The following is a 25,365-nucleotide window of genomic DNA, read 5'->3' on the forward strand; positions in this document are numbered from 1 at the left end:
GGCTGCGACCCCCGGTCCCGGCGCTCCAGCTGTGTCGGCACCCCGCACCCCATCTGTATCCCAGCCGCCCGCACGGGCCATCCCAGCCCGGCCCTCACCTGTATCCCGGCGCGGTCCCCCACCCGCAATCCCAGCCAGATCTCCCCACCTGTATCCCAACCGCCCCCACCGGCCATCCCAGCCCGGCACGTCGACCGGCCATCCCAGCTCGCCCCCCACACCCGCGATCCCAGCCCAGCCCAGCACACCGCCCCCCCCCCCCCCGCATCCCAGCCCACACCCCCCCATGCCAGGGCCCCCAGCCTGGCCCCGCCCCGCCCCCCTCGTGGCCCCGCCCCCAGGCCCCCCCACCGGCTTCAGTGCCTGGGGCTGTGGGCGTGGAGTCAGACCCAGGGTTGGGAGCGGGCGGTCCGCCGGCCTAGCAGGAAAATGGACAGCCCGCCATCCGAGCGCCCTTGGGATCCCTCCCCGGGGGAGGGGGCGTTCCTGTCACCTGAAAATAGAACCCAGCCCCCTCCGCTGGCCGACCTGCAGAGGCCCTGGCCGCTGGCATCACCTCCTCCGGCCCTGGGATGGCCGGTGGGGGGCCGGGCTGGGATACAGGTTGGCCGGCGTTCCCCCAGCCCCAAGGCCCCCGCGCGTGCAGCACCTCCCGGCCCCACGCGCAGGACAGCCCCCCCACCTCCCCAGGACGCTCCCCTCGCCAGATCTGGAGTAGCCCCCATTCCGAGCCGCGTGTTTCCCGCCCACCCAGGTGCACACCCCTAGGAGACTGTGGGGGCGGCCCTGCACCCCCACCCAGCCTGTCTCGCCTGCCCACTCTCCATAGCTGACCACGGCAAGGGCTCCGGAACCCAGGAGTGAAGGCAACCTCAGTCTGGACTCTGCCGCGCAGGCAGGGGAACCCCAGCTGAGGGCCTGGAGCTGGGTCTTCTCTGGAAGCTGGCCTCCACGCCAGGGTCTGGGACGCTGGCTGTGACGGACATGGGCCTGAGCCCTGGGGGAGGGGACCCAGGTCAGCTCGGGACGGGCAGCTGCTGCTCACGCTTACTGGGCCACACCCAGGCCCCTCACAGCCCCAGGACGAGCCAAGCCTGCCTCGCCCGGGGCGTGCACCTGCCGCTCCCTTGCTTGGACGCTGGCCCGTCCCTGGGGTCCCCATCCGCCCCCTCTTGCTTCCTCTGGGTCTCTGCCCCCGAGTCTCAGTGACTCCAACCCTGACCACGTCCGCCACGCTCCGCCTTCACCTCGCGGCTTTATGTTTTTGCCACACAGGATGGTGCCCGGGATGCAGCTGGTGCTCAGCAGATACCGTCGGGGGTGAATACGTTCTGAGTCCCTCCTGTGGGCGTGGGGAGCTGCTGCAGAGCGGGGGCCCGCCCCCAGGCTCCCCTGACGGCAGCCAAGCTGTCGGAGCGCTTTGCCCAGGCGTGGGAAGGAGAGGCTGTGCCGCGATGCCCGGCTGTGACGGCGCTTTTGGGGACAGCGCTGTCCCTGGTGCAGGACGGGCCTGTCACGATGCGTGTCTCACGGGCTGCGGCTAAGCCGGGCTGCAAACATGGTGCTCCCAAGGGGGACCGCCGGCTCTCACGGGGCCAGGGGCACGCCCCTGGGTTCCAGCATCTGCCTGGCTGACCCCGGGGTGCGGAGAGCGACCTTGCAGCCCTGCCTCCACGTCCTCCCTGCCCGCCCACCCCTGCTCCGGCACCATCTGCTGGAGTCTGGACCCCCGCGGCCTGAAGCCAGCCCAGAACACTCTGCTTCCGAAGGCCTCTCGGGGATGCCAGCCAGCCCCCCCACCCCGGGGTGGCTGTACACTTCCTGGCCCCTGGAGCAGGACACGCGTGGGGAGGGCCCCTCTGAACGGGGCTCCCCCAGGTCTGGGAGCCGGGAGGCTCGAAGCCGGCGGTTTGCTCATCTCAACCTCTCTTTCTTGTCCGTCTGCCTGTGTGTCCGTCTGTCTGGGCAGACCCTGTGGCTGGTCTCTGGACACAGACTCGGGCGCTCGGGAAACCCGCTTCCCGGGTGAGGCCAGCCCTGCCCACCCAGCTGGCCAGCCAGTCCTGCCTGCTGCCCCTGGGGGTGGGGGCCTCCTCGCTTGACAACCCCCCACCCCGCTCTGCCCCACCCCCACCCGGAACCTGTCGCCAGCCTGGGGCGACTTCCCCTCCTCACACTCCCGCAGCTCAGCGAGTCTGAAACACACAATTTAGCACTTAATTATACACTCTGCTCACTAATTATTTTGTGCCTTATCTCCGCGGCTCGCGTGAGCTCCAGGAGTCAGATCGCACTCCTGTGCTCCGGCCTCCATGAGGCGTGTGCCTCCTGCCCCCCTGGGGCTGGGAAGGGGGGCCTTGACGGTAGCCTGGAGCCCACAGTGCCCCACGGCTGGGCCTGGACAAGGAGAGGCAGCCCGTCCGCTCCCTCTGCAAGTGTTTGCCCAGCCCCCAGCCCGCCCTCCTGGGCCCCAGGTGTCCAGCGCCCCCTGGGCCACGGGGCCTCCCCACCTTGCCCCAGACATGCACGGAGCTGCCCTGCCGGCCCCGCAGCCTCGCCTGGGCCCACCACCCTCTCGCTGGACGGCAGAGACCCACGGACCCCCCAAAGGCCACCCTCCACCCGCAGCTGAGGAAGGGGGACATCCCTCCACCCCGTCCCCCCAGCAAATGGCACCGGGACAGACGTCACTGTCTCTCCAGGCTCTGGGCAGAGGTGGGGGTGTGGGGGGTGCAGGTGGGGGTGTTCACCCCTGAGGCTAGACCGGGGAAAGGCCTGTAGGGTCTGGGGAAAGACTTGGGCTCCACAGGGTCCACCCACTGACCACGCCCAGGGTGGGCATGCCCACCACCCTGAAGCCCTGAGGTCCGTCCTCCCCAGGGGTCCCAAGGCCGGGGCACCTGGGAGCCCAAGTTGGGGAGCAACTGGGGAGCACGTGTGGCTGGTCGGGCAGTGCTCGTCCCGCGGGGCACACCCCGACCCCTGACTTTCCGCTGCTCACGCAGGCCCGACTGTCTGTCCGTCCTCCTCTGTCCTGTCCTCTCCTGCCCTGGCCCATCGCCTGGACGCTCGGCTCTGGTCTCCCGGGGGATCCCGCTGACTGCTGCCCTCTGCAGACGCCCCTTTGTCTTTGAGAGAAGGTCCCTGCCCACAGTCAGGGTCCTCACTGACCACTCTTCTGGCCCCTCCAGCACGGTCCTGGGACTCCTTCCGCCGTGGAGACCCAGCCATGGCCTGGTCCAGGTGGGCCCAACCTCCGCCAGCGCTCCAGGTCAGCACGCCGGGGCCCAGGCACCCTGACCCGGAGATGAGGGGCCACCTCGGGTCTTGCACCAGCTCCTGGCTGGAGGCCTGCCGGGGCTGCGCGGCAGTTAGAACAGAGGTACACCCCTGGGTCGCTGAGGCCTGGCCTGTTCCCAGGTCCCCCGGCGCCCGGCCAGCCCTGTCCCGGGACCTCTGCCACACGCACATGCCCACTCTCCACTGAGCATTCACCTGGGCAGGACACACGGGCCGCCTTCCTCACTGCGGGGGCCCAGGCACCCAGTCGGTGCTCCTGTAAGCGGGGCGGAGGGCGGTGATGCTGGGCCAGGGTCTCCACTCCTGAGAGTTCGCAGGGGGCAGGCCCTGCGCTCGGGCAGAGGGTGGCCCTGCGGGTGGACATGATGTGAGATCGGGGTGGACTGGACAGGGCTGGTGGCCACCTCTCTGGGTGTGCCTTCTGCCTCAGCCCCGGGCCAGGCAGCGTGGAAGCCCCCTTCTCCCACCCCCACCCCCAGGTGCATGTGTGTGAGTGGCTCCAGGCGCCTGGTCTGCCCCAGGTGTGTCTGTGCGAAGCCGACCTGCCGGTGGCGGTAGCCCCGTGACCATCTGCACTGTATGCGGGGAGTGTGTGTGCGAGAACGTGATTGTTTTGGTTTGATAGGTATGGGTGTGATTCTGGAGGGCTGTCTGCGAGGATCTGGGGTGTGGGGGTGTCCCCAGGGCCTGCGGGGCTGTGTGAGGGTGGTTCGTGGGCTCTGCTTGTGTCTGCATGGTCAGGGGGTCCCTGCCACAGGGCCCAGTGGCCCTGGCCTGCTCCCCACTGCTCCCCCCCCCAGTTCCTATCACGCAGCAGCGGAGGGTCTCATCAGCTTGGTGGGTGAGACGGGGCGTGCTAGAGATGTGCGGGGGTGAGGGGAGTGGACGGGGAGGGGGCGTGGTCTCCACTGGACAGAGACCCCACCCCCTTCCTCCGGGGCAGGCAAGGGCTGGATTCGTGGACGCCCACCCTGCTCCCATCCCGGCTTCCACCCATGCAGGAGGCTCAGTGCTGGGGGGAGGCGTGAGGACATGACGGGTGCATGTTGGGGGGTGAATACGGGTGAATGCTGGGGCTCCGTGCTGCCCCAAGCACCGTTGGTGAGAGGGAGCTCCTCCCGGGCTGGGCGGGGGGCTCTGGGCAGGAGCTGGGGGGTTTGGGGGTAGGACCCTCAGATCTGAGCCTCCGGGGTGTGGCTCCCTTCCCAGAAGCGGGACAGGCTGACGACGGAGAAAGAGCGAACTGTTCACCGTCCCTAACCCAAGCACAAACCTCTGGGCTCTCCTGATCGCTCCCCTGAGAACACACTCGGACGGAAAGTGAACAAAACCGTTTTGCAATTTAATCTGAAATAAACACATTGGGAAAGACCCTGATGCTGGGAAAGACGGAAGGCAAAAGGAGAAGAGGGATGCATGGTTGGATGGCATTGCCGACAACGGACGCGAACCTGGGCGAAGTCTGGGAGATGTGGAGGGACCGGGAAGCCTGGCGTGCATGGGGTCGAGAGGAGCCAGGCTGGACTTAGTGACTCAGCAGCAGCAGGAACAAAGGTGGGTTTAGAGGAAGTGGCCCCAGGAATGTAAAGCGGGCCCCGCCCACCTCCGCGTTCCTTCCCAGCCTCCCCCGTGGCAGCACCTCCTGTGACCACCGAGGCTGTGTGCTGACACGCCGCGACGCGGGCCCGCAGTCTGCCCTCCCTTGTCAGGTGACGATGCGTGTCACCAGCACGTGGTCAAGATACAGAACCGTCCCCATCGCAGAGACCGCTCCCTCCCCCGCCACTCCCAGCCCCAGCCACCGCTGACTCAGGAGTCACCTCACAGCTTCCTCACTTCGAGGCTTTCCTACAAGAATTCCCTGGCAGTCCCGTGGTTAGGACTCCGAGCTTCCACTGCAGGGGGTTCGGGTTCCATCCCTGGGGTGGGGGGAACACCCCACAAGCTGCAGCCCTAAAGACGGGGGGTTTCTTGTAAGTGGGATCCATAGTGGGTGACCTCGATCAGCGCAATGCCCTTGAGACCCGCTCGAGCTGGTGCTGGGACACAGGCTGCTGAGACCGTCGCCTGGACCAGATGGCAGGGTCGTTCGCAGTTTTTGACTGTTATAAACACCGGCTACAAACAGCCGCCTGCAGGGCTTGGTGTGTACGGGAGATACCGTTTCTCCGGCGTGAGTGCCCAGGAGCACGAGCGCCGGGTGCACGATGAACGTCTGGTGCAAGAAACTGCCTGTTTGCCGCAGCAAGTGAGCCTTCCTGTGCTTCCGCGTGCTCGCCAGCACCAGTGTGGCCGCCTCCTCCGTTCTCGGACTCTCAGCACCTGTGTCCTTAGAGCGTGTGAGTTTCTAGTAGACGGCACATACCCGGGCTATTTTTCCCACGCGGTCCGTCTCTTTTAATCGATGTACTAGACTGTTTAGATTTAATCTAATTATTGACATGTTAGGTTTAAGCCTGCTGTTTAATTTTCTTGTCTTTTTGTTCCCTCTGTTCTTAATTTCTGTTTTCTTTTTCCTGTCTCCTTGTGTGCCACGTGATCCTTTAAGAGATGTGGGCTTCCTTGGTGGCTCAGTGGTAAAGAATCCGCCTGCCAGCGCAGGAGACACGGGTGTGATCCCTGGTCCGAGAGGTCCCACATGCCGTGGGGCAGCTAAGCCAGGGAGCCACAGCTACTGAGCCCACGAGTCGCAGCTGCTGAAGCCTGAGACCCCGCGCTCCACAGCAAGAGAGAGGTCCCCACCTGCCACAACCAGGGAAAAGCCCAGGCCGCAACAAAGACCCAGCACGGCCAAAAGTAACGAACAGAATAAAAATTATCTTAAAATTACTTTGATTTATATATAGTGTCTTTGATTGCATCTCTCCATATTTCAGTGGTGTTCTAGGTGTACGTTATAATTACATAGCATCACAGTTTGCCAATTTGACTTTTATCAGTTGGAGTGAAGTATGGCAACATGAGTCCCTCTGTGTCCACGCCCCATTCATCATGTAATTGTCTTAAACATTTCCTCTACATACACTGGGAATCACATCAGATAGTGGTACAGTTTTTGCCTCAATTGTCAAACAAAATTTGGGAGATTTAAGAGGAGGTGAAGTCTGTTCTGTTTACCTGTATTTTTGTTCACTTTGTGTTCTTTCTCAAAGTTCCAAGATTCCTGCTTTTGACATTTTCTTTTTGTTTAGGGAACTTTATGAAATAATTCCTTTAGGGTAGGTCTGATGACGATGGTGACAAATTCTCTCAGTTTTCTTTCTTCTGAGAATGTCTTGATTTCTTTTTCATTCCTGAAGGATATTGTCACCGGATATAAGATTCCGGGCTGACATTTCTTTCAGTGCTTGAAAAATGTGTGCCATTTCCTGCTGGTCTCCATGGCTTCTGATGAGAAATCTGCTGTCAATCAAATTGTTTCTCTTATACCTAAGATGCCATTTCTCTTACTGCTTTTAAGACTTTAACTTTCAGAAGTTTTAATATGCTGTATATCTCAGCATAGATTTCTTTTGGTTAATCCTTTTAGGGTATTTCTCAGCTTCCTAAATCTGTAGATTCTGGTCTTTTGCCAAATTTGAGAAGCTTTTCTCTGAAAACTTTTCCAGTCCCACTCTCATCTTTTTTTTTTTTTTTCCTTCCTGGGATTCTGATCACTCAAATGTTAGATCCTCTTCCTTTAAAACATAAAGAAGTTTCTTAGGTCCTTTAGGGTGGCTCAGAAGGTAAAGAATCTGCCTGCAGTGCGGGAGACATGAGTTCGATCTCTGGGTCGGGAAGACCCCCTGGAGAAGGAAATGGCAACCCATTCCAGTATTCTTTCCTGGAGAATCCCATGCACAGAGGAGCCTGGTAGGCTACAGTCCATGGGGTCACAAAGAGGGCCTGCTCATTTTTTTTAAGTCTATTTTTTTCTTTCTTGTTCAGATTGAGTAATTTTTACTGTTTCATCTTTAAGTTCACTGAATCATCCCTCTGTCCCCTCCGCTTTGGCACTGAGCCCATTTGTTGAGTTTTACATTTCGGTTACTATATTTTCCAGTTCCAAAATCTCCATTTGGTCCTTCTTTAAGCTTCTCTTTCTTTTCAGAGACTTTCCACGTTTCCATTTGTCTCAGTCGTCTTCATTGCCGAAGGAGTTTCATAACAGCTGCCTGAGCAGGGTGATGTCCACTGTGGTTGGCTTCTCTTGATCACGGTTTCTCACTCAGCTTGAGGTCTTCCTGGATCTTGGTATGAAGAGTGATTTGCAACTGAAGCCTGGACTTTGGGGGACTCGGGGTATGAGATTCTGGGCCTCATTTAAACCTCCGTCTCAGCTGGCATCCTCTGACGCTGTTCTGGTGGGGGCTGGGGTACAGGTTGCCCAGTAGCCCTCCTCCGATGCTGCAGGTGGAGCATTCTCATTACTGCTGGGATGCGTGAGCTTTCTGGCCCCCAACCAGGTCTTCAGTGATGTGGTCCCTGCGGGGAGGGGTGCCTCATCACTGCCCCCTGTGGCCTCCTCCGGAGAGCAGGGCAGGTGCTCGTGCTTGGTGGGCGGTGCTGGTGAAAGCCTCCATGCCCACGTGGCCTCTGATGCCCCAGGGAGGGGGACTTGACCACCACGGGGGAAGGGAGACTGTGCCCCAAAGCGAGTAGAACACAACGAGTTTGTAACCAGTTAACTTAGAGTTGCTGTCACTAAGTCGTCTGACTCTGCGGCTCCCTGGACTGTAGGTCTCCTCTGTCCATGGGATTTCCCCCGCAAGAATACTGGGGTGGGTGACCATTTCCTTCTCCAGGGGATTTTCCCGACCCAGAGATCAAACTTATGTCTCCTGCATTGGCAGGTGGGTTCTTTACCACTGGGCCTCCTGGGAAACCAATTTAGAATTGAGAACTTCTAAAGGTCCATGCTCTGCAGTTTTAAGGGATTTTTCCCCCTCCACAATAGAACTGTCAGACAAAACACCACTGTGTTTGACATGGGCTCACTTAGGATTCCATTCTCCTTCCACACACACAAGCGGGGTGGTGCCAGGACGCAAGAGGTTTGCCGTGGCACGGCCAGCGAGCATCCAGCTCCAGGTACAGGTGATGACCCTGCAGTGGCTCACTCTTTCAGTCCAAGGCGGCTGCTCTAGTTCCATCACATCTGCATTCCAGCCAGTGGGAAGGGGAAAGCATGACCCTTTTTAAGAACACATATTCAGAGTTGCAGGTCACTTCCGCTTACACTTCACTGGGCGGCATTTATGCACACGGCCACCCCTGGCTGCCAGGAATGCTGGGAAATACAGCCTTTGTTCTGGAGACCCTGTACCAGCTGAAAGTCTATAGAGTTCTGTTTCCATGAAAGAGGGGTTGGGAATGGATACTGGGGACAACGAACAGCTTCTGCTTCATCTGTTAATAAATACGATGAGTGCAGCCCTTGTCCCTGCGGCATACCCGCCTCGCCCAGGCACCCTGAGCGCTCACTCCAAGTGAGGCCTGCCGTGGGCCCACAGGACCGACGTACACGTCAAAGTCCAAACAGCATGTAAAGGTCAGACCGGGGGAAAACGACACGACCTTGGACAATGCAGCTGCCACCGATACCCACAGACAATGCCCAGGGACTCAGCCCCCAGCCCTCAGCTTCAACAAGGCATGAAAACACGCCACAAGGGTTTAAAACAGTAGTCTGCGTTTTACACGGTTAACAAGTTACTAACAAGAAGGCACTTCACACAAAAGTGCGCCACAACTGTGCCGATAACAAGGCAATCCCGGTATTATTAACACAGCATCCACCCGTTGCAGCGCAGACCATCTGTCTGGCCGTGGGGCATGCATGCTTGTCGAGTTTTGCTACAGGAAGCTTCCTCTCTGTCACGCATCTCTCTGTTCAGAGGTAAGGAATCTAAACAGTGGACTCCCGGAGGCTGGGCGGCTTGGCCCCTGCAACCAGCCCTGCCTTGTGGTGCACACAGGAAACTTCTCTGGGGCTCCCCCACCTCCCCCTGCCCCCACGGCCGCAAAGCCTCTGCCTGGGCCGGCCAGGAAAGCCGCGCAGCGAGCGGGAGGGGTGCCAGGCCTGCTTGGGTAGCATCACCATGGCAACGCTCCCCCCACTCCGCTCCTCGCTGAGACCCGGGCATCTGTGGCCATGGAGACTGGTCCCGCCACGGGCGCATCTGCATAGCAACCAGGGAGGGGGCCGCCCAGCTGGGCCCCCATCAGGAGAGCAGGTACACTTAGCGCTTTTATAAATCATTAAGGGGAAGATGGGCGCTTCGGCGAGAGACGGACAAAGGACACGGACAAAGAGGAACCACAAGTGGCTAATAAATACGTGACAAGTGCTGGCACCGCCAGCGATCACAGAGATGCAAATGCAAACAACAATAAGATGCTTTTTTCAAAAAAAGCCGTGCGGTTGGCAAGAGATGAAGAAAACAAAGAACAGAGGCTCAGAGTCGGGATGTGCAGGGGGACAGGGCTTGCAAACCTGCTGGTCTGAGCGCACGTTTGCGGAACATTTCTGGGAGGGCAATTTGGCAAAATGCATCAGAAGCCTTTAAAATGCGCATACCTTTTGAACCAACAATTTGAGTTCCAGTAATTTCTTCCAAGGTAATAATTAACTGAATAAAGATTTAGTGACAAGTGTGTTCCCTATAGGGGCAATTATAAAAGCAAAAAGTTAGAAACAAGCACAATCTGGAGGAAAAACGTGACTAAATCATCAGTTCGGCATTCATACAATAGATGCCAGGTAACCATTAGGAACACTGCAGACCGTTTAATGGCACAGAACGCCGCACACAGTAACATGTTAAGTGGTAGAGAACAAATTATGAAGCATGTATGGTGCCTGAGAGTTTGAGGGGAAGGGTGCTCAGGGAGCCCCCCAACACCCCGAGTCCCCAGCATCCCACCACAGCCGGGGAGAGGACCTGTGGAAGTCTGGGTGTGCATCACGGCCGGCGCGGGGCAGGGCTGCGGGAATTGGGCGGCCCCGGTGGGTCCTGGCGCCACCACTGGCCGTGGGCTTCGGGGATGGCCATCCCTCGAGATCATGTCATCACGTGGAGGGAGAAGTCACTGTGACACCGGCCACCACATCCCAGGTCGTCTGACTGCAAACCAGCCCCAGTGGGTCCAGGGGTCAGTCATGAAAGGGCAAGGAAATTTTTTTTCAAGGCAACTGTGCAGGTTTAGAAACGTTGCTTGCAGGAGAAAAATGAGCTTCAGTGGAGGGCCCTGTGAGGGTTTAGTCACTCAGTCGTGTCCGACTCTTTGCAACCACATGGACTGTAGCCCGCCAGGCTCCTCTGTCCATGGGATTCTCCAAACAAGAAAATGAGTGGGTTGCCACTTCCTCCTCCAGGGGAATCTTCTCGACCCAGGAACTGAACTGGAGTCTCCTGCATTGCCAGGGGATTCTGCACTGCCCAGCCCGGTCTTTGTTGTGCTCTTTATCTCCTATGTGCTCTTGTTTTACGCCGGCAGCGACTCCTCCTTCCGGATGTTTCCGAGAGCATCCCAGGGTTTCCCCCATTGACCCTCCCGGTCACACTGAGGGGTAGGGGTCCTCAGCACGAAGCCGAGCAACAATCGTCCAGTCCCTGGAGCCGAAGCATGGTGGCCTGGGATGCCCAGCAAGGCACATGGGCAGTGAGACGCCTGAGGGCAACTGTGGGGATGTGGGACACAGGCCAAACTCCGGGTGGGAAGAACCCACATGGGAAGGTCAAGGGCCAAGCCTCTTAGACGGCCTTTCCCTGTTTCCTGACCAGCCTGGAGCCCCCTCCTGCTACAGATGAGCGTGCAGTCAGCCTGCCTGGAAGTGAAGTGAAGTGAAAGTCACTCAGTTGTGTCCGACTCTTTGCAACCACATGGACTGTGGCTGGCCAGGCTCCTCTGTCGGTGGGAGTCTCCAGGCAAGAACACTGGAGTGGGTTGCCATGCCCTCCTCCAGGGGATCTTCCCAACCCAGGGATCAAACCCAGGTCTCCTGCACTGCAGGCAGATTCTTTACCAGCTGAGCCACCAGGAAAGCCCTAACCTGCCTGGGCATCTCCACAACTACCCGTATTATTTGCTGTTTAGTTTTTAAAAATATTTATTTATTTGGCTGTGCTGGGTCTTAGTTCCCTGACCAAGGATGGGACTCGGGCCCCCTCCATGGGGAGCTCAGAGTCTTAGCTACAGGACCACCAGGGAAGTCCCTGTTTGCTGGTTTAAATATCACTTCTGCACTGACTGGCCCGCCTCCAGCTGAACTCTCCAGGACTCCTGACTCACCTTGGCATCTCCACTCGGTGACCCGGGGCGAGGCTCAAGCAAGCTGGGGGACACGCCCCTCCCGACCCTCTTCCCAAAACCAGTTCCTCCTCCCGTCCTTGGGTCAGTAAACAGGCTCCCTTCTGCATTTTGAGCTCTGTTGCCGCAATCACAAATCTTGTCGGCCCCGTCTTCAAAGTCTGTGCAGAATCCGGCCTGAGTCCTCCGGCCCCGCTGATGCCACCCCGGTGCCCGCCACCATCGACTCTGGGGCCCTTGCCCAGCCCCTGGCTGCCTCCATGTCCACTCTTGCTCTGGAGACAGTAGCCGGTGGGAGCCCAAGACAGGCACGCAGGCAGCAGTCTGCTCGAGGTCCCGCCTCTATCTCATGCATGAACCCCAAAGCACATCCAGTGGCCGACGGGGCCCTGCAGGGTCTGAAACCCCGCGGCCCCAGCCTGCCACCCTCCCCTCGCCCTCGCCCCTCGCTGGTGGCCACGTTCTGCCTCGATCACCCAAGAACAGCCCGCCCCGGGGCTTTGCATCTCCTACCTGGCCGCTCTCCCATCACCAGCACCCCCACCCCCTGCCGCCGCCTGCACCTGGGGGCCTCAGGCCGCTTCTCAAATGTCGCCCCAGTCCCTACGCCAAGCCAGTCTCCCCCGTGCCCGGCCACCCCCGAGCACAAAACCTGCCTCACCCAGAAGGGACTGGAAGGAAGGGCTGGCTGTGGGAGATCAGACGACTGGACGCGTGCCCCAAAGAGACCCCATGAGACGGGGAGTTAGGCTGCGCAGGGGAGGCGTGGCCGCTGGCAAAGGGCCAATGACAGGAGGGGACACCCAGAGCCCCGCCCACCCAGAGCCCCGCCCACCCGCGCCCCTGCCAGCCACACCCAGCAGGAGGGGGCCTGGGCGGCCAGGACGGAGGGACCACGACCAAGGACGGACTCCCATCGGGCTCCCTTCCTCACCAGCTGTGTGACTTTGGGCAAGTGTCTCCGCTTCTCTGTGCTCAGGCTCGTCTCCTGTGAAACGGGGGTCACACGGGTGCGCACGTCAGAGAGCCATTCTCGGCGTTACTGAGCCAACGCCAGCAACGCAGGCGGACCTGCACCTGCGCACGGTAAGTGCGTGGAAAGGCAGCGTTTGTCCCCCTGGAAGGGCAGCACCAACGTGGGAAGTGGCCTGCAGCTCGAACCCCATGGCCTGATGTCCCGGTGGGCACCCCCGGTTTCAGCCGTCCTGCCCCGGCCACGAGGCTCCAGCGCTTGGAGACCAGGCCTGGCAGGGAGGTGTTATGCATACTTTACAATAAAAATTCAAAACCAAACAGAACCACAACAACAACTCCAGGCTGGAAGGGCGGTGGGGGGTAAGACTCATGCTCAAGAGAAGTGTGTGAAGGCAGAGCTGCACCTCAGTGGGTCCCCGGCCCCCCCAGCAAAGCCCCAACTGGAAACGCCCACCTGTCCATCAACAGGGCAACAGATGTGAGTGAGGGGTACTGACCCAGCCAAATACCACAGCACAGTGAACAAACCAGCAGTGCATAACAGTGCGGATGAACCTCACAAAAGATGCTGAGCAAAAATGCCAAATAAAAAAGGAGACAAACTATTATTCCATTCTATTTTTAAAAAGAACAAACAGGCAAAAATGGGGTCTTCCCTTACTCCAGTGGCTAAGACTAAGCACTCCCAATACAGGGGCCTGGGTTCCACCCCTGGTCAGGGAACTGGACCCCACAGTAGGACTGAACAGGCCGAAACTAAAGATCCTGCCACCATGACGCATCCCAGACCTGGTGCGTCAGGAAATAATATTAAAAAAGTAAAAACAGGCAACACTGAAAATAGACATCTGTTATAATAAGGACCTGCTGAATAGCACAGGGAACTCCACTCAATACTCTATAATAGCCTATATGGGGAAAAAAAACCTGAAAAAGGATGAATGTGTGTATGTGTGTGACCAGACCACTTTCTGTGCACCTGAAACTAAGACAACATTGTAGACAGCTATACTCCAATAAAAATGATAAAAACACAAACAGAAACAAGCAAAGTAAACAACCGTGTCTGGTGACGCAGCGTAACAGGATAAAACTATGCAGGAAAGAGGGGATGTGGTCAGCGTGAAAGTCAGGAGAGCGCATTCAGGGCAGGAGGGGAGAGGCGGGGTCGGGTTTTCTGCCCCGGGCGGTGCTCCTGGGGTCTGCCTGTGATGACCCCCCCGACGTGCATTTCTGGCTGGTGCAATCTTCTGTGTGTTCACGGCTCACAAAGAAGAAACTATTTTTACTCCCTGGGTCTCTGAAGACTCATAACTGTGACACTCTGAGCCATGGCAGACACTTCCTGAAGGCCTTTCACAAGCAGGAAAGCACCCGGCTGGCAGGTGGCTGTGATTCCCCCTCTTCTGATAAGGAAACGGGAGCTGGGGGGTGTTGGGGGGTCCACGACTGACCCCTGGGGCAGAGCAGGAACCCAGCATCCAGCCACATCCCATCTTCTCCTTCTAGCAGCGCATGTGGTGGGGAGGGACAATCACGTTCTGTAAATTGGTTTCATTTAAGATGCACTGGGGAGTCTGTGCTTCAGGAAACCCCGGAGAGAACTCATTTATTAATTGTCTCAGCAAATATTTATCGCATGCCTGTTTTATTCACAGAACTGTGAGCCCCTTTGAAACCTGAAATGTTCTTTCATCAAGGAACCAAGTGTCCCTTAATTTACTGGCGATGCAAGCCTCCACTTTCAGATGTTGATACTTTTAAACTTTTTGTTTTTTAAAAATTTATTGTTTTACTGTTTTTTTCCCTTATTGTAAAAGTAGTACATGTTCTACAAAACTGTAGAAAATCTAGGAAACTGGCAAAAACAAAGAGAAACTGAAGTCGCCTGCACCTCCTGCCAGAGATAACCACTGTGAACATGCATATTCCCTCCCAATAGCTTTCCCTAGGCAGGGACAGATGGATTTTCTTACCAAACTGGAATCATCTTAGGTTTCTTCTTACTTTGATTTTTATTTCATGTTGAACATCCAGTTGGAATCTATCCAGAAAAGCAGAGTGGGTTCCCAAGCATGCAGGGTGGGGCAGGGTGGGGGGCAAAGTGGGGTGTTGGTGCAGGTGGGGGCCCACGTATGGGTGCTGGGGGCCGGGTGCCCCTCTCCCCGGGGGATTGGTGCTGTCACCACCTCCCCAGCATGGCGTCAGGGCTCTGCCCCAGAGGGACCAGGGGACAGACATCAGGAGACAGCACCTGAGGGCACACAGTATCAGGAGATGAGCACCCGAGGGGACACAGCATCAGGGGATGAGCACCCGAGGGGACACAGCATCAGGGGATGAGCACCCGAGGGGACACAGCATCAGGGGATGAGCACCCGAGGGGACAGAGCATCAGGGGATGAGCACCCGAGGGGACACAGCATCAGGGGATGAGCACCCGAGGGGACAGAGCATCAGGGGATGAGCACCCGAGGGGACACAGCATCAGGGAATGAGCACCCGAGGGGACAGAGCATCAGGGGATGAGCACCCGAGGGGACACAGCATCAGGGGATGAGCACCCGAGGGGACACAGCATCAGTAGACAGCACCCGAGGGGACACAGCATCAGGGGATGAGCACCCGAGGGGACAGAGCATCAGGGGATGAGCACCCGAGGGGACACATCAGGGGATGAGCACCCGAGGGGACACAGCATCAGGGGATGAGCACCCGAGGGGACAGAGCATCAGGGGATGAGCACCCGAGGGGACACAGCATCAGGGGATGAGCACCCGAGGGGACACAGCATCAGGGGATGAGCACCCGAGGGGACAGAGCATCAGGGGATGAGCACCCGAGGGGACACAGCATCAGGGGATGAGCACCCGAGGGGACACAGCATCAGGGGATGAGCACCCGAGGGGACACAGCATCAGTAGACAGCACCCGAGGGGACACAGCATCAGGGGATGAGCACCCGAGGGGACACAGCATCAGGGAATGAGCACCCGAGGGGACAGAGCATCAGGGGATGAGCACCCGAGGGGACACAGCATCAGGGGATGAGCACCCGAGGGGACACAGCATCAGTAGACAGCACCCGAGGGGACACAGCATCAGGGGATGAGCACCCGAGGGGACAGAGCATCAGGGGATGAGCACCCGAGGGGACACAGCATCAGGGGATGAGCACCCGAGGGGACACAGCATCAGGGGATGAGCACCCGAGGGGACAGAGCATCAGGGGATGAGCACCCGAGGGGACACAGCATCAGGGGATGAGCACCCGAGGGGACACAGCATCAGGGGATGAGCACCCGAGGGGACACAGCATCAGGGGATGAGCACCCGAGGGGACACAGCATCAGCGGATGAGCACCCGAGGGGACACAGCATCAGGGGATGAGCACCCGAGGGGACACAGCATCAGGGGATGAGCACCCGAGGGGACACAGCATCAGGGGATGAGCACCCGAGGGGACACAGCATCAGGGGATGAGCACCCGAGGGGACACAGCATCAGGGGATGAGCACCCGAGGGGACACAGCATCAGGGGATGAGCACCCGAGGGGACACAGCATCAGGGGATGAGCACCCGAGGGGACACAGCATCAGGGGATGAGCACCCGAGGGGACACAGCATCAGCGGATGAGCACCCGAGGGGACACAGCATCAGGGGATGAGCACCCGAGGGGACACAGCATCAGCGGATGAGCACCCGAGGGGACACAGCATCAGGGGATGAGCACCCGAGGGGACAGAGCATCAGGGGATGAGCACCCGAGGGGACACAGCATCAGGGGATGAGCACCCGAGGGGACACAGCATCAGGGGATGAGCACCCGAGGGGACACAGCATCAGGGGATGAGCACCCGAGGGGACACAGCATCAGGGGATGAGCACCCGAGGGGACACAGCATCAGGGGATGAGCACCCGAGGGGACACAGCATCAGGGGATGAGCACCCGAGGGGACACAGCATCAGGGGATGAGCACCCGAGGGGACACAGCATCAGCGGATGAGCACCCGAGGGGACACAGCATCAGTAGACAGCACCCGAGGGGACACAGCATCAGGGGATGAGCACCCGAGGGGACAGAGCATCAGGGGATGAGCACCCGAGGGGACACATCAGGGGATGAGCACCCGAGGGGACACAGCATCAGGGGATGAGCACCCGAGGGGACAGAGCATCAGGGGATGAGCACCCGAGGGGACACAGCATCAGGGGATGAGCACCCGAGGGGACACAGCATCAGGGGATGAGCACCCGAGGGGACAGAGCATCAGGGGATGAGCACCCGAGGGGACACAGCATCAGGGGATGAGCACCCGAGGGGACACAGCATCAGGGGATGAGCACCCGAGGGGACACAGCATCAGTAGACAGCACCCGAGGGGACACAGCATCAGGGGATGAGCACCCGAGGGGACACAGCATCAGGGAATGAGCACCCGAGGGGACAGAGCATCAGGGGATGAGCACCCGAGGGGACACAGCATCAGGGGATGAGCACCCGAGGGGACACAGCATCAGTAGACAGCACCCGAGGGGACACAGCATCAGGGGATGAGCACCCGAGGGGACAGAGCATCAGGGGATGAGCACCCGAGGGGACACATCAGGGGATGAGCACCCGAGGGGACACAGCATCAGGGGATGAGCACCCGAGGGGACAGAGCATCAGGGGATGAGCACCCGAGGGGACACAGCATCAGGGGATGAGCACCCGAGGGGACACAGCATCAGGGGATGAGCACCCGAGGGGACAGAGCATCAGGGGATGAGCACCCGAGGGGACACAGCATCAGGGGATGAGCACCCGAGGGGACACAGCATCAGGGGATGAGCACCCGAGGGGACACAGCATCAGGGGATGAGCACCCGAGGGGACACAGCATCAGCGGATGAGCACCCGAGGGGACAGAGCATCAGGGGATGAGCACCCGAGGGGACACAGCATCAGGGGATGAGCACCCGAGGGGACAGAGCATCAGGGGATGAGCACCCGAGGGGACAGAGCATCAGGGGATGAGCACCCGAGGGGACAGAGCATCAGGGGATGAGCACCCGAGGGGACACAGCATCAGGGAATGAGCACCCGAGGGGACAGAGCATCAGGGGATGAGCACCCGAGGGGACACAGCATCAGGGGATGAGCACCCGAGGGGACACAGCATCAGTAGACAGCACCCGAGGGGACACAGCATCAGGGGATGAGCACCCGAGGGGACAGAGCATCAGGGGATGAGCACCCGAGGGGACACATCAGGGGATGAGCACCCGAGGGGACACAGCATCAGGGGATGAGCACCCGAGGGGACAGAGCATCAGGGGATGAGCACCCGAGGGGACACAGCATCAGGGGATGAGCACCCGAGGGGACACAGCATCAGGGGATGAGCACCCGAGGGGACAGAGCATCAGGGGATGAGCACCCGAGGGGACACAGCATCAGGGGATGAGCACCCGAGGGGACACAGCATCAGGGGATGAGCACCCGAGGGGACACAGCATCAGTAGACAGCACCCGAGGGGACACAGCATCAGGGGATGAGCACCCGAGGGGACACAGCATCAGGGAATGAGCACCCGAGGGGACAGAGCATCAGGGGATGAGCACCCGAGGGGACACAGCATCAGGGGATGAGCACCCGAGGGGACACAGCATCAGTAGACAGCACCCGAGGGGACACAGCATCAGGGGATGAGCACCCGAGGGGACAGAGCATCAGGGGATGAGCACCCGAGGGGACACATCAGGGGATGAGCACCCGAGGGGACACAGCATCAGGGGATGAGCACCCGAGGGGACAGAGCATCAGGGGATGAGCACCCGAGGGGACACAGCATCAGGGGATGAGCACCCGAGGGGACACAGCATCAGGGGATGAGCACCCGAGGGGACAGAGCATCAGGGGATGAGCACCCGAGGGGACACAGCATCAGGGGATGAGCACCCGAGGGGACACAGCATCAGGGGATGAGCACCCGAGGGGACACAGCATCAGGGGATGAGCACCCGAGGGGACACAGCATCAGCGGATGAGCACCCGAGGGGACAGAGCATCAGGGGATGAGCACCCGAGGGGACACAGCATCAGGGGATGAGCACCCGAGGGGACAGAGCATCAGGGGATGAGCACCCGAGGGGACACAGCATCAGGGGATGAGCACCCGAGGGGACAGAGCATCAGGGGATGAGCACCCGAGGGGACACAGCATCAGGGGATGAGCACCCGAGGGGACAGAGCATCAGGGGATGAGTACCCGAGGGGACACAGCATCAGGGGATGAGCACCCGAGGGGACACAGCATCAGGGGATGAGCACCCGAGGGGACACAGCATCAGGGGATGAGCACCCGAGGGGACAGAGCATCAGGGGATGAGCACCCGAGGGGACACAGCATCAGGGGATGAGCACCCGAGGGGACAGAGCATCAGGGGATGAGCACCCGAGGGGACACAGCATCAGGGAATGAGCACCCGAGGGGACAGAGCATCAGGGGATGAGCACCCGAGGGGACACAGCATCAGGGAATGAGCACCCGAGGGGACATAGCACTTGCTCCAGTCACCCTGAGGTTCCGCCACACCCCTGAAGCCTCTGGCCAGCACGTGCTCAGCTGACCCATCTCCCTGCTGCCTGTCAGCTCGCTCCTCTTGCAGTCCCACTGGGAAGATGTGATTTCCTTTGTGGGAGAACGCTGCCAGCCAGGTGCTGCGGGGCCTCCACGCCCGTCAAAGGGCAGAAGAGGCAGAGGGGTTACCCGGGGGTTGGTGTCTGGGCAGGAGGTGGCTGTTGGGGCGGCGCTGGCCTCTTCCTCCCTGGAGGGTCACTGGGGGGGAACGGGAGGGACCGAGGGGTCCAAGCCAAAACGGGGGGCCTGAGGGCTGGGGGCAGGGGACGCCCCAGACAGCGGGTCTACCCCAGCACGGGGCCTGCCCTGTGCAGGGGTCTGCAGCCGTGACGGTCAAGGAGGAAGAAGCCAGCACCGTCCCAGCCAACGGGCACCCCCGGGCCAGGAGGCAGAGCCCGCCAGCCGGCCCCGTGAAAGCAGCGGGGACCCCAGCACCCGCCTTCCAGCCTGGCTCAGAGCTGTGACGGCACACAGCCCAGACCCCAGACTCCCAGAGCCCGGGCTGGGGGTGCTGGGGGCACAGACCCCGCTCTGCAGCAGGCTTCTGAAGCGGTGTCCGGAGGGGGAGCCCTGAAAACAGCCCTGCAGATCTTCCTATAATATTCTCTGAGATGCCCCAGGATCCTTTCAACAAGCTCTGCTTCTGAATAAATCAACTAAAGTTGGGCTTTGAGCTTTCCAACTAGGAAGCCAGATTGCCAGAGCATCAAAATAGAAGCAGGCAGGCACTGAAACCACGCCGGCTTCCAGGGGAAAGCGGCATTGCCCAGGCTCCACAAATAACCTCCACGTCCCCTTGAAATCTGTGTTTTCTGCAAGACCCAGGTGAGAACCTGTCTTCTCACCATACCCAGATATGATGCGTGCATTGGATGACATTGATTGAAAGCAAAATTGTTGCAAAATGTAAAAATACAAAGGCGACTTCTGAAAACAGACCCATCTCCCTGAAAGCTCTCCGAAATAGCAAGAAAATCAGACTCCAGATTGATCAGAATGAGGATTTAGCTGAAACATCATATCACAAAAATAGGTGAAGCAGAAAAAAGCAATACGGTCTGAGCAGGAGTGCGGGAGGGAAGAGAGAGCCTGCCCACGGCCGGAGGAGCGAGAAGCAGCTGCCAAAGTACTCGTGTTTGAGGGAGAGCCACAGCTGCGGCTGTAAGACCGACCCTTCCGCAGACGAGGAACGGAGCCTTTGTCTCCTGTGCACTCAGTCTCGGCAGAGCGCAGCGAGCCGGCCTCAGCGGCAGCCCCAACAGACGACCGCACACCTGCAACCAGCCCCTGGCCACGCGGGGACCAGACCTCCAGGGGACAGTCACCCCGCCGGGCGTGGACGGGTGCTCACTCAGCCTGTGCTGGCCGAGAGCCTGGCTCTCCTCCATGGCCCCTGCGGGAGACAGCTCGTCCACAACACGCAGCCTCGTGCAGAGAGGAGGAATCAGAGGTAATGACCAGCAGATGCCTATGAAGACACCATGAAACATGAAAAGCGGGAAATCTCACCGAAAACAAAGGGCCAATGCCCCTGATTCACTAGAAAACGTTTGACTCCCAAGACCAGACCCTGCAGTTCACATCATGGACCAGCAGACGGCATGCAGCCATGCCAGTGGAGGACGAGAGGCTTCAGGGGGCGGGGCGGGGGCTCCCAGGGAGAGAGACGGCAGGGAGAGTCCTGGGTACCCCCACCTTGACTCAAGTGGGTTTCCCAGTGTTTGAGACGACCCACCGTGGTTAAGACTCCAACCAGTTTGAGTGAGACTCTGCCGTTTGCAAGGAAAGAATTCAGGCCATCGCACAGAGGCAGCCCTGTCCAGCTGGCTTGGGGCCGGAGCCCACACTTGTGCTCTGACCTCAGCTGCTGCCCTCTGACCGAGGCTGCAAACTCTGGAGCCCGGAGCCCCGCTGACCCCTGCCCCCGCCCCGTCGCTCGGTCAGCAAACGTTTCACTAAACATCCCCTGTGCGGCCCTGGCCATGAGGTTTATCACAGGGAGCCCCCTCGGCAACCTCTGAGCGATACAGCAAGACCCGTTTGCAGGACGAGGGGTGCAGGTTTGTGCGCAGGCCCCAGCCTCTGGGTCAACGCCGCCAAGCCTCCTCTTGCTCCCGCGCACTCGACCGGCGGCTCTCGGGGACAGGCCGCTGCGGTGCCCCCTCCCTCGTCCAGAGACCAGCCGTGTGCAAAGAGCTGGGGACCCCAGGGTCTGGCTACACGGCCTGTCCTGTCGCCTGAGACCCCGGGGACGGCACAGTGGTGCAGGAAGCCCTCGAGTGGGACGCCCTCCCACCAGGCAGCAGGAGGGGCCTCAGGTTCAAGCAGACAAACCCCAGCCTTTCCAGCAAAATCTGTATCATTCCCTTATTTAAAACCAGACGTAGCTGGCCACTCTCCTGTCATTTGCTTCTGATGAGAACGTGTGAAGCGGAGAAAGATGGAAGGACAGAGAAGTCTGAACAGGTGGCACCTGGACTCAAACATTGGGGCTCCCTCTCTCACGCACAACACCCGAGGCCTTCCGGCTGCATCCTGAGAACAGGCTCAGGAGATGGCGTGTGTTCACCAGCAGCACTGGCCCCTGAGTGGGCAGAGGGGACCCCGCGGTCCCCGGACCTGGCCACTTCTCCAGGAAGCAGACCCAAGGGCGCTGGCCAGGCCGTCATGGATGTGCTGTAGCCCTGGGACCCCCGGGGCCCAGCCAAGAGACGCCCGCTTGTCTGTTTGTTTTTTTAATATGTATTTATTTCTTTGTTTGGCTGAACCAGGTCTCAGCCACAGCCCATGAGACCTTTAATTGAAGCATGCAGACTCTTAGTTGTGGGATGTGGGGTCTGGTTTCCTGACCTGGGATCGAACCTGGGCCCCCTGCATTAGGAGCACAGAGTCTTAGCCATTAGATCACCAGGAAGTCCCTTAATTTATTTTGCCTAAGTGAAAGTGAAGCTGCTCAGTTGTGTCAGACTCCTTGTGGCCTCATGGACTGTAGCCTGCCAGGCTCCTCTGTCTGTGGGATTCTCCAGGCAAGAATACTGGAGTGGGTTTGCCATTTCCTTCTCCAGGGGATCTTCCTGACTCAGGGATTGAACCCGGGTCTGCCACACTGCAGGCAGACTCTTTACCATCTGTGCCACCAGGGAAGCCCCATATTTTGCCTAAACAAACTTGATTTGGGTTCCCGTCCCCTGAAAGTTGTAAGTGACATGACACCAGCATCTCATTCCCTCCTAAAACGTGCTCAGCTACGTAAAGAAGTTAAATACACGAGACCGTCGGTTCACAATGACGTGTGACCTGGAATCTGGGTTTGCACTGAGGGGAGCGGCCAGGGTGGCGGGGGAGCCTGGCTCGGCCCCTCTTGGGAGCCCACCAAAATCACAGCCTTCTACAGAAGAGCTGTCGTCGGAGAAGACCGGAACCGAGCAGGAAAGACCGTCCACGCTGAAGACAGGAAGGAGTAAGACAAGAGGGAGGGGGCAGGACACACTCGGGAGAGAATGACCCAGCCACCAAGATGGACAGGACGCGGCTGACTCGGGCTAGAACCGACAACCAGACCCAAGAAGGCAAAGAGCCAACCTCGAACCTCGTTCCCGCCCACAGTGACACGTCTCCCCACGTCGGCCAGGACAGAGGCCGGTGGCCCAGGTCCTGGAAATGCCAGCCCCTCCCCTGAGTAGCTGGGCTCGCTGCCCACCACATCAGGCCATGCAGTCACATGGCTCACACGCCCCGAGCACCGCGCCCTGCGGGGCCCCACACTCAGGGAGCGCGCTTCCCCTTCACGCGGTGCCTCAGTTCCTTCCTGCCTGAAGCCAGGGACCCTCACCGGGCGGCCAGGCCAGGGACGCGCCGGAGACCTGGGGCCTGCCGTCCCCTCCCGCCCCTTCTCCTCCAGCACGAGGGCCCGTGACGAGACCGCAGGAAGAGCACCCATGGTACAGTCCAGCTCTGCGCCCTGGCGGGCAACCCACAGCCTGGGGGGAGGTGACGCTGCAGAGCGTCCCCCAGGAGTGAGCGCTCAGAGCCCACACTGCTCCCTGTGCGGGGTGTGACCCCGGGGGCCCCCAGAGCATCTGGCTGCGAAGGCGGTGAGGCAGAGACCCACAGGCTCCCGCTGACACGGCCGCACAAAACCTCAGGCACGCCGAGCCGGGCAGGAGCCCGGGCCGGACCTACCTACCTGCTGCCCCCAGAGCATCTCCTGCAGAGACGGGGCGGCTGGGGCCAGCCTGGACACACACTGGCCCCGTGAACACGGCCTCTGGGCTGAGATCCGGGCCCGTCAGGCCCAGAGCTGGCAGACTCAGTCACACAGCCCCAGCCATCAGCAGATAGGCCGCCTTGAGTCCCCCTGATCCCCCCTGGTGGACACGGCCCTGCCCACAAGACGGCCAGGATGCAGCGCCGTCCAGCTGTGGGACCACTAGGCCAGCCTCGCCCACCAGAGGGAGACAAAGGAAACCACAGTCCTGCACCCCCCAGACCCGGCCCACCCAGAGCAGACCAGACCCAACACCACGCCCACTCCCTGGGACCAGCTGGGCCCCAGCCCTGCACGCTAGCAACCAGCACGAGCTTCGGGATCCCCCAGGCCCCCACCTGACCGTCAGGAGCCACCCCCCCACCAGTGGGCCCCCACTCCAGGACCAGCTCCGCCTGCCTGTAGGGAGCACCACCACCCCAGGCCTGGCTTCCCCGCCAGTGGGTGGGCGAGGCCCAGAGTCCCCTGGGCCCGACTCTGACCCCAGTGAGCCGGCACCAGCTGGGGGCCCTAGGGTTCTGGAAGCGGCCACCGCGCGACCAGACCCCGCTCGCCAGCAGCATCCACACGGCAAGGCCGGGTCCCCCACCTGCCCGCCAGAGCCCCCGTCAGCACCCGGGGAGAGGGGACGCCCAGGACACTCCCCCCTTGCCCAGGTCAAGAAACTGAAAATGAATGGCAACACGGACAGGAGGAGCCGGCGGAGGAGCACGCCCCAGATGAGGAGCAGGACAGACCCCAGGAGCAGACCTGAGTGACGCAAGCCGGGCCGCCCCCCGCAGGAGTTCAGAGCGGTGACTGCGGGGTGACCCGGAACTGGGGGCAGAAAGACGCGCAGGGCGAGAAGTCACAAAGGACATGATAAATGAGAAAGTCCTGGGGGAACCAACAGGAGACCGCGGGACCCAGAGGGACAATCAGTGAGGTGGGCGTCACTGCCGTGGGACAGAGAAAGCGGGGAAGGAGACAAGAAGTGAGGATGGTCTCGCGACAACGTCAAGGGCACTGATGCTCGCGTTAGGGGTGTCAGGAGGAGGAAGGGAGAGAAAGGGCCCAGGAACATATGGCAAGAGATAATAGATGGAAACCTCCCTCACGTCTGAAGGAGACGGTCACCCAAGTCCAGGAAGGATTAATCCACAGAGGATCACGCCTGGACACAGCCTACAACAGATCTGGCCGAGAAAAGACCCTCTCCACTTGGCTACCTTGCGTGATCCTTGTCACGTGCGCTGTGAACTCACCTTGTCCACAAAGTGCTGATAAAATCGAGCATCCCACTGGCTTCCTGAGAAAGGCACGTGGGCGCGGGGCCCTCACTCAGCAACTGGGGCTACGCGTGCTCCACTTGGACCTGCTGAGACCTTGGCTTCCTTGCTTAGAAACAAGAAAGGAATGTGGGAAAGACATTCATCAGAAAAGTGAACTAGGGAAATTTAGAACAGAGACAGGGAGGGTGGGTTAGGAGGCCATTCCCCGGGGCACAGAGGGGCCAGTGCTGGGGGCTTCCACATCACTTGGCTCAATGACCTCACCCTTCACACCTGTGAAATGGGCTCAGGGCCGCAGGGACCCACCCACTCCAGCACTCAGAACCTTGGACAACAGCCCCTAGACTCCTTTGAGGATGCCTCCCAGGGATTGGGTGTCCCTGGTGGGAGGCTGGGACCTTCATGTCCCCTGTACCACGGGCGGCATCCCAGACAGACATCTGTCCCGCATATGTCAGTTGGAACCTCCCCGCCCCGTGGCCTTAGCGGAGTCTGTGTTTTCCCTGGTCTAATAATCTGACCGCCTTTAAAGAATTAACAAGCGCTGAATTTGAAGTGGGAAGGCTCCGCACTTAACAGAATTTTCCTTGATTGGGTTTGTAAGAGGTTTTTCTTTTTTACTAGTTTA

At 59.9% G+C, this 25,365-nt stretch overlaps 1 protein-coding gene across 1 annotated transcript; it reads left to right on the forward strand.

Annotated features, from left to right (window-relative positions):
* Positions 1 to 1,558: 1,558 nt before the first annotated feature.
* Positions 1,559 to 24,224, forward strand: LOC133045608 (collagen alpha-1(I) chain-like). The gene is made up of 13 exons (XM_061127790.1): positions 1,559 to 1,878; positions 1,970 to 2,025; positions 2,521 to 2,715; positions 3,192 to 3,243; positions 3,731 to 3,854; positions 5,351 to 5,548; positions 5,635 to 5,639; positions 11,753 to 12,282; positions 12,572 to 12,678; positions 19,514 to 19,659; positions 20,417 to 20,649; positions 21,272 to 21,461; positions 23,744 to 24,224. The coding sequence occupies exons 1-13, from the start codon at positions 1,559 to 1,561 to the stop codon at positions 24,222 to 24,224; spliced, it is 2,637 nt and encodes an 878-aa protein (XP_060983773.1).
* The last annotated feature ends 1,141 nt before the right edge of the window (positions 24,225 to 25,365 follow it).

The sequence above is a fragment of the Dama dama genome, chromosome 24 (assembly GCF_033118175.1).
Source record: "Dama dama isolate Ldn47 chromosome 24, ASM3311817v1, whole genome shotgun sequence".
Classification (NCBI taxonomy): domain Eukaryota; kingdom Metazoa; phylum Chordata; class Mammalia; order Artiodactyla; family Cervidae; genus Dama; species Dama dama.

Excerpts from the sequence above, each read along its gene's own strand:
- LOC133045608 (XM_061127790.1), top strand. The coding sequence starts at position 1,559 with ATGGTGCTCCCAAGGGGGACCGCCGGCTCTCACGGGGCCAGGGGCACG. Across the intron at positions 3,855-5,350 it reads AAGCCGACCTGCCGGTGGCG|GCTGCTGAGACCGTCGCCTG; the intron begins GTAGCCCCGTGA and ends GCTGGGACACAG. Across the intron at positions 20,650-21,271 it reads GCAGAGAGGAGGAATCAGAG|GCCCCAGCCTCTGGGTCAAC; the intron begins GTAATGACCAGC and ends GTTTGTGCGCAG.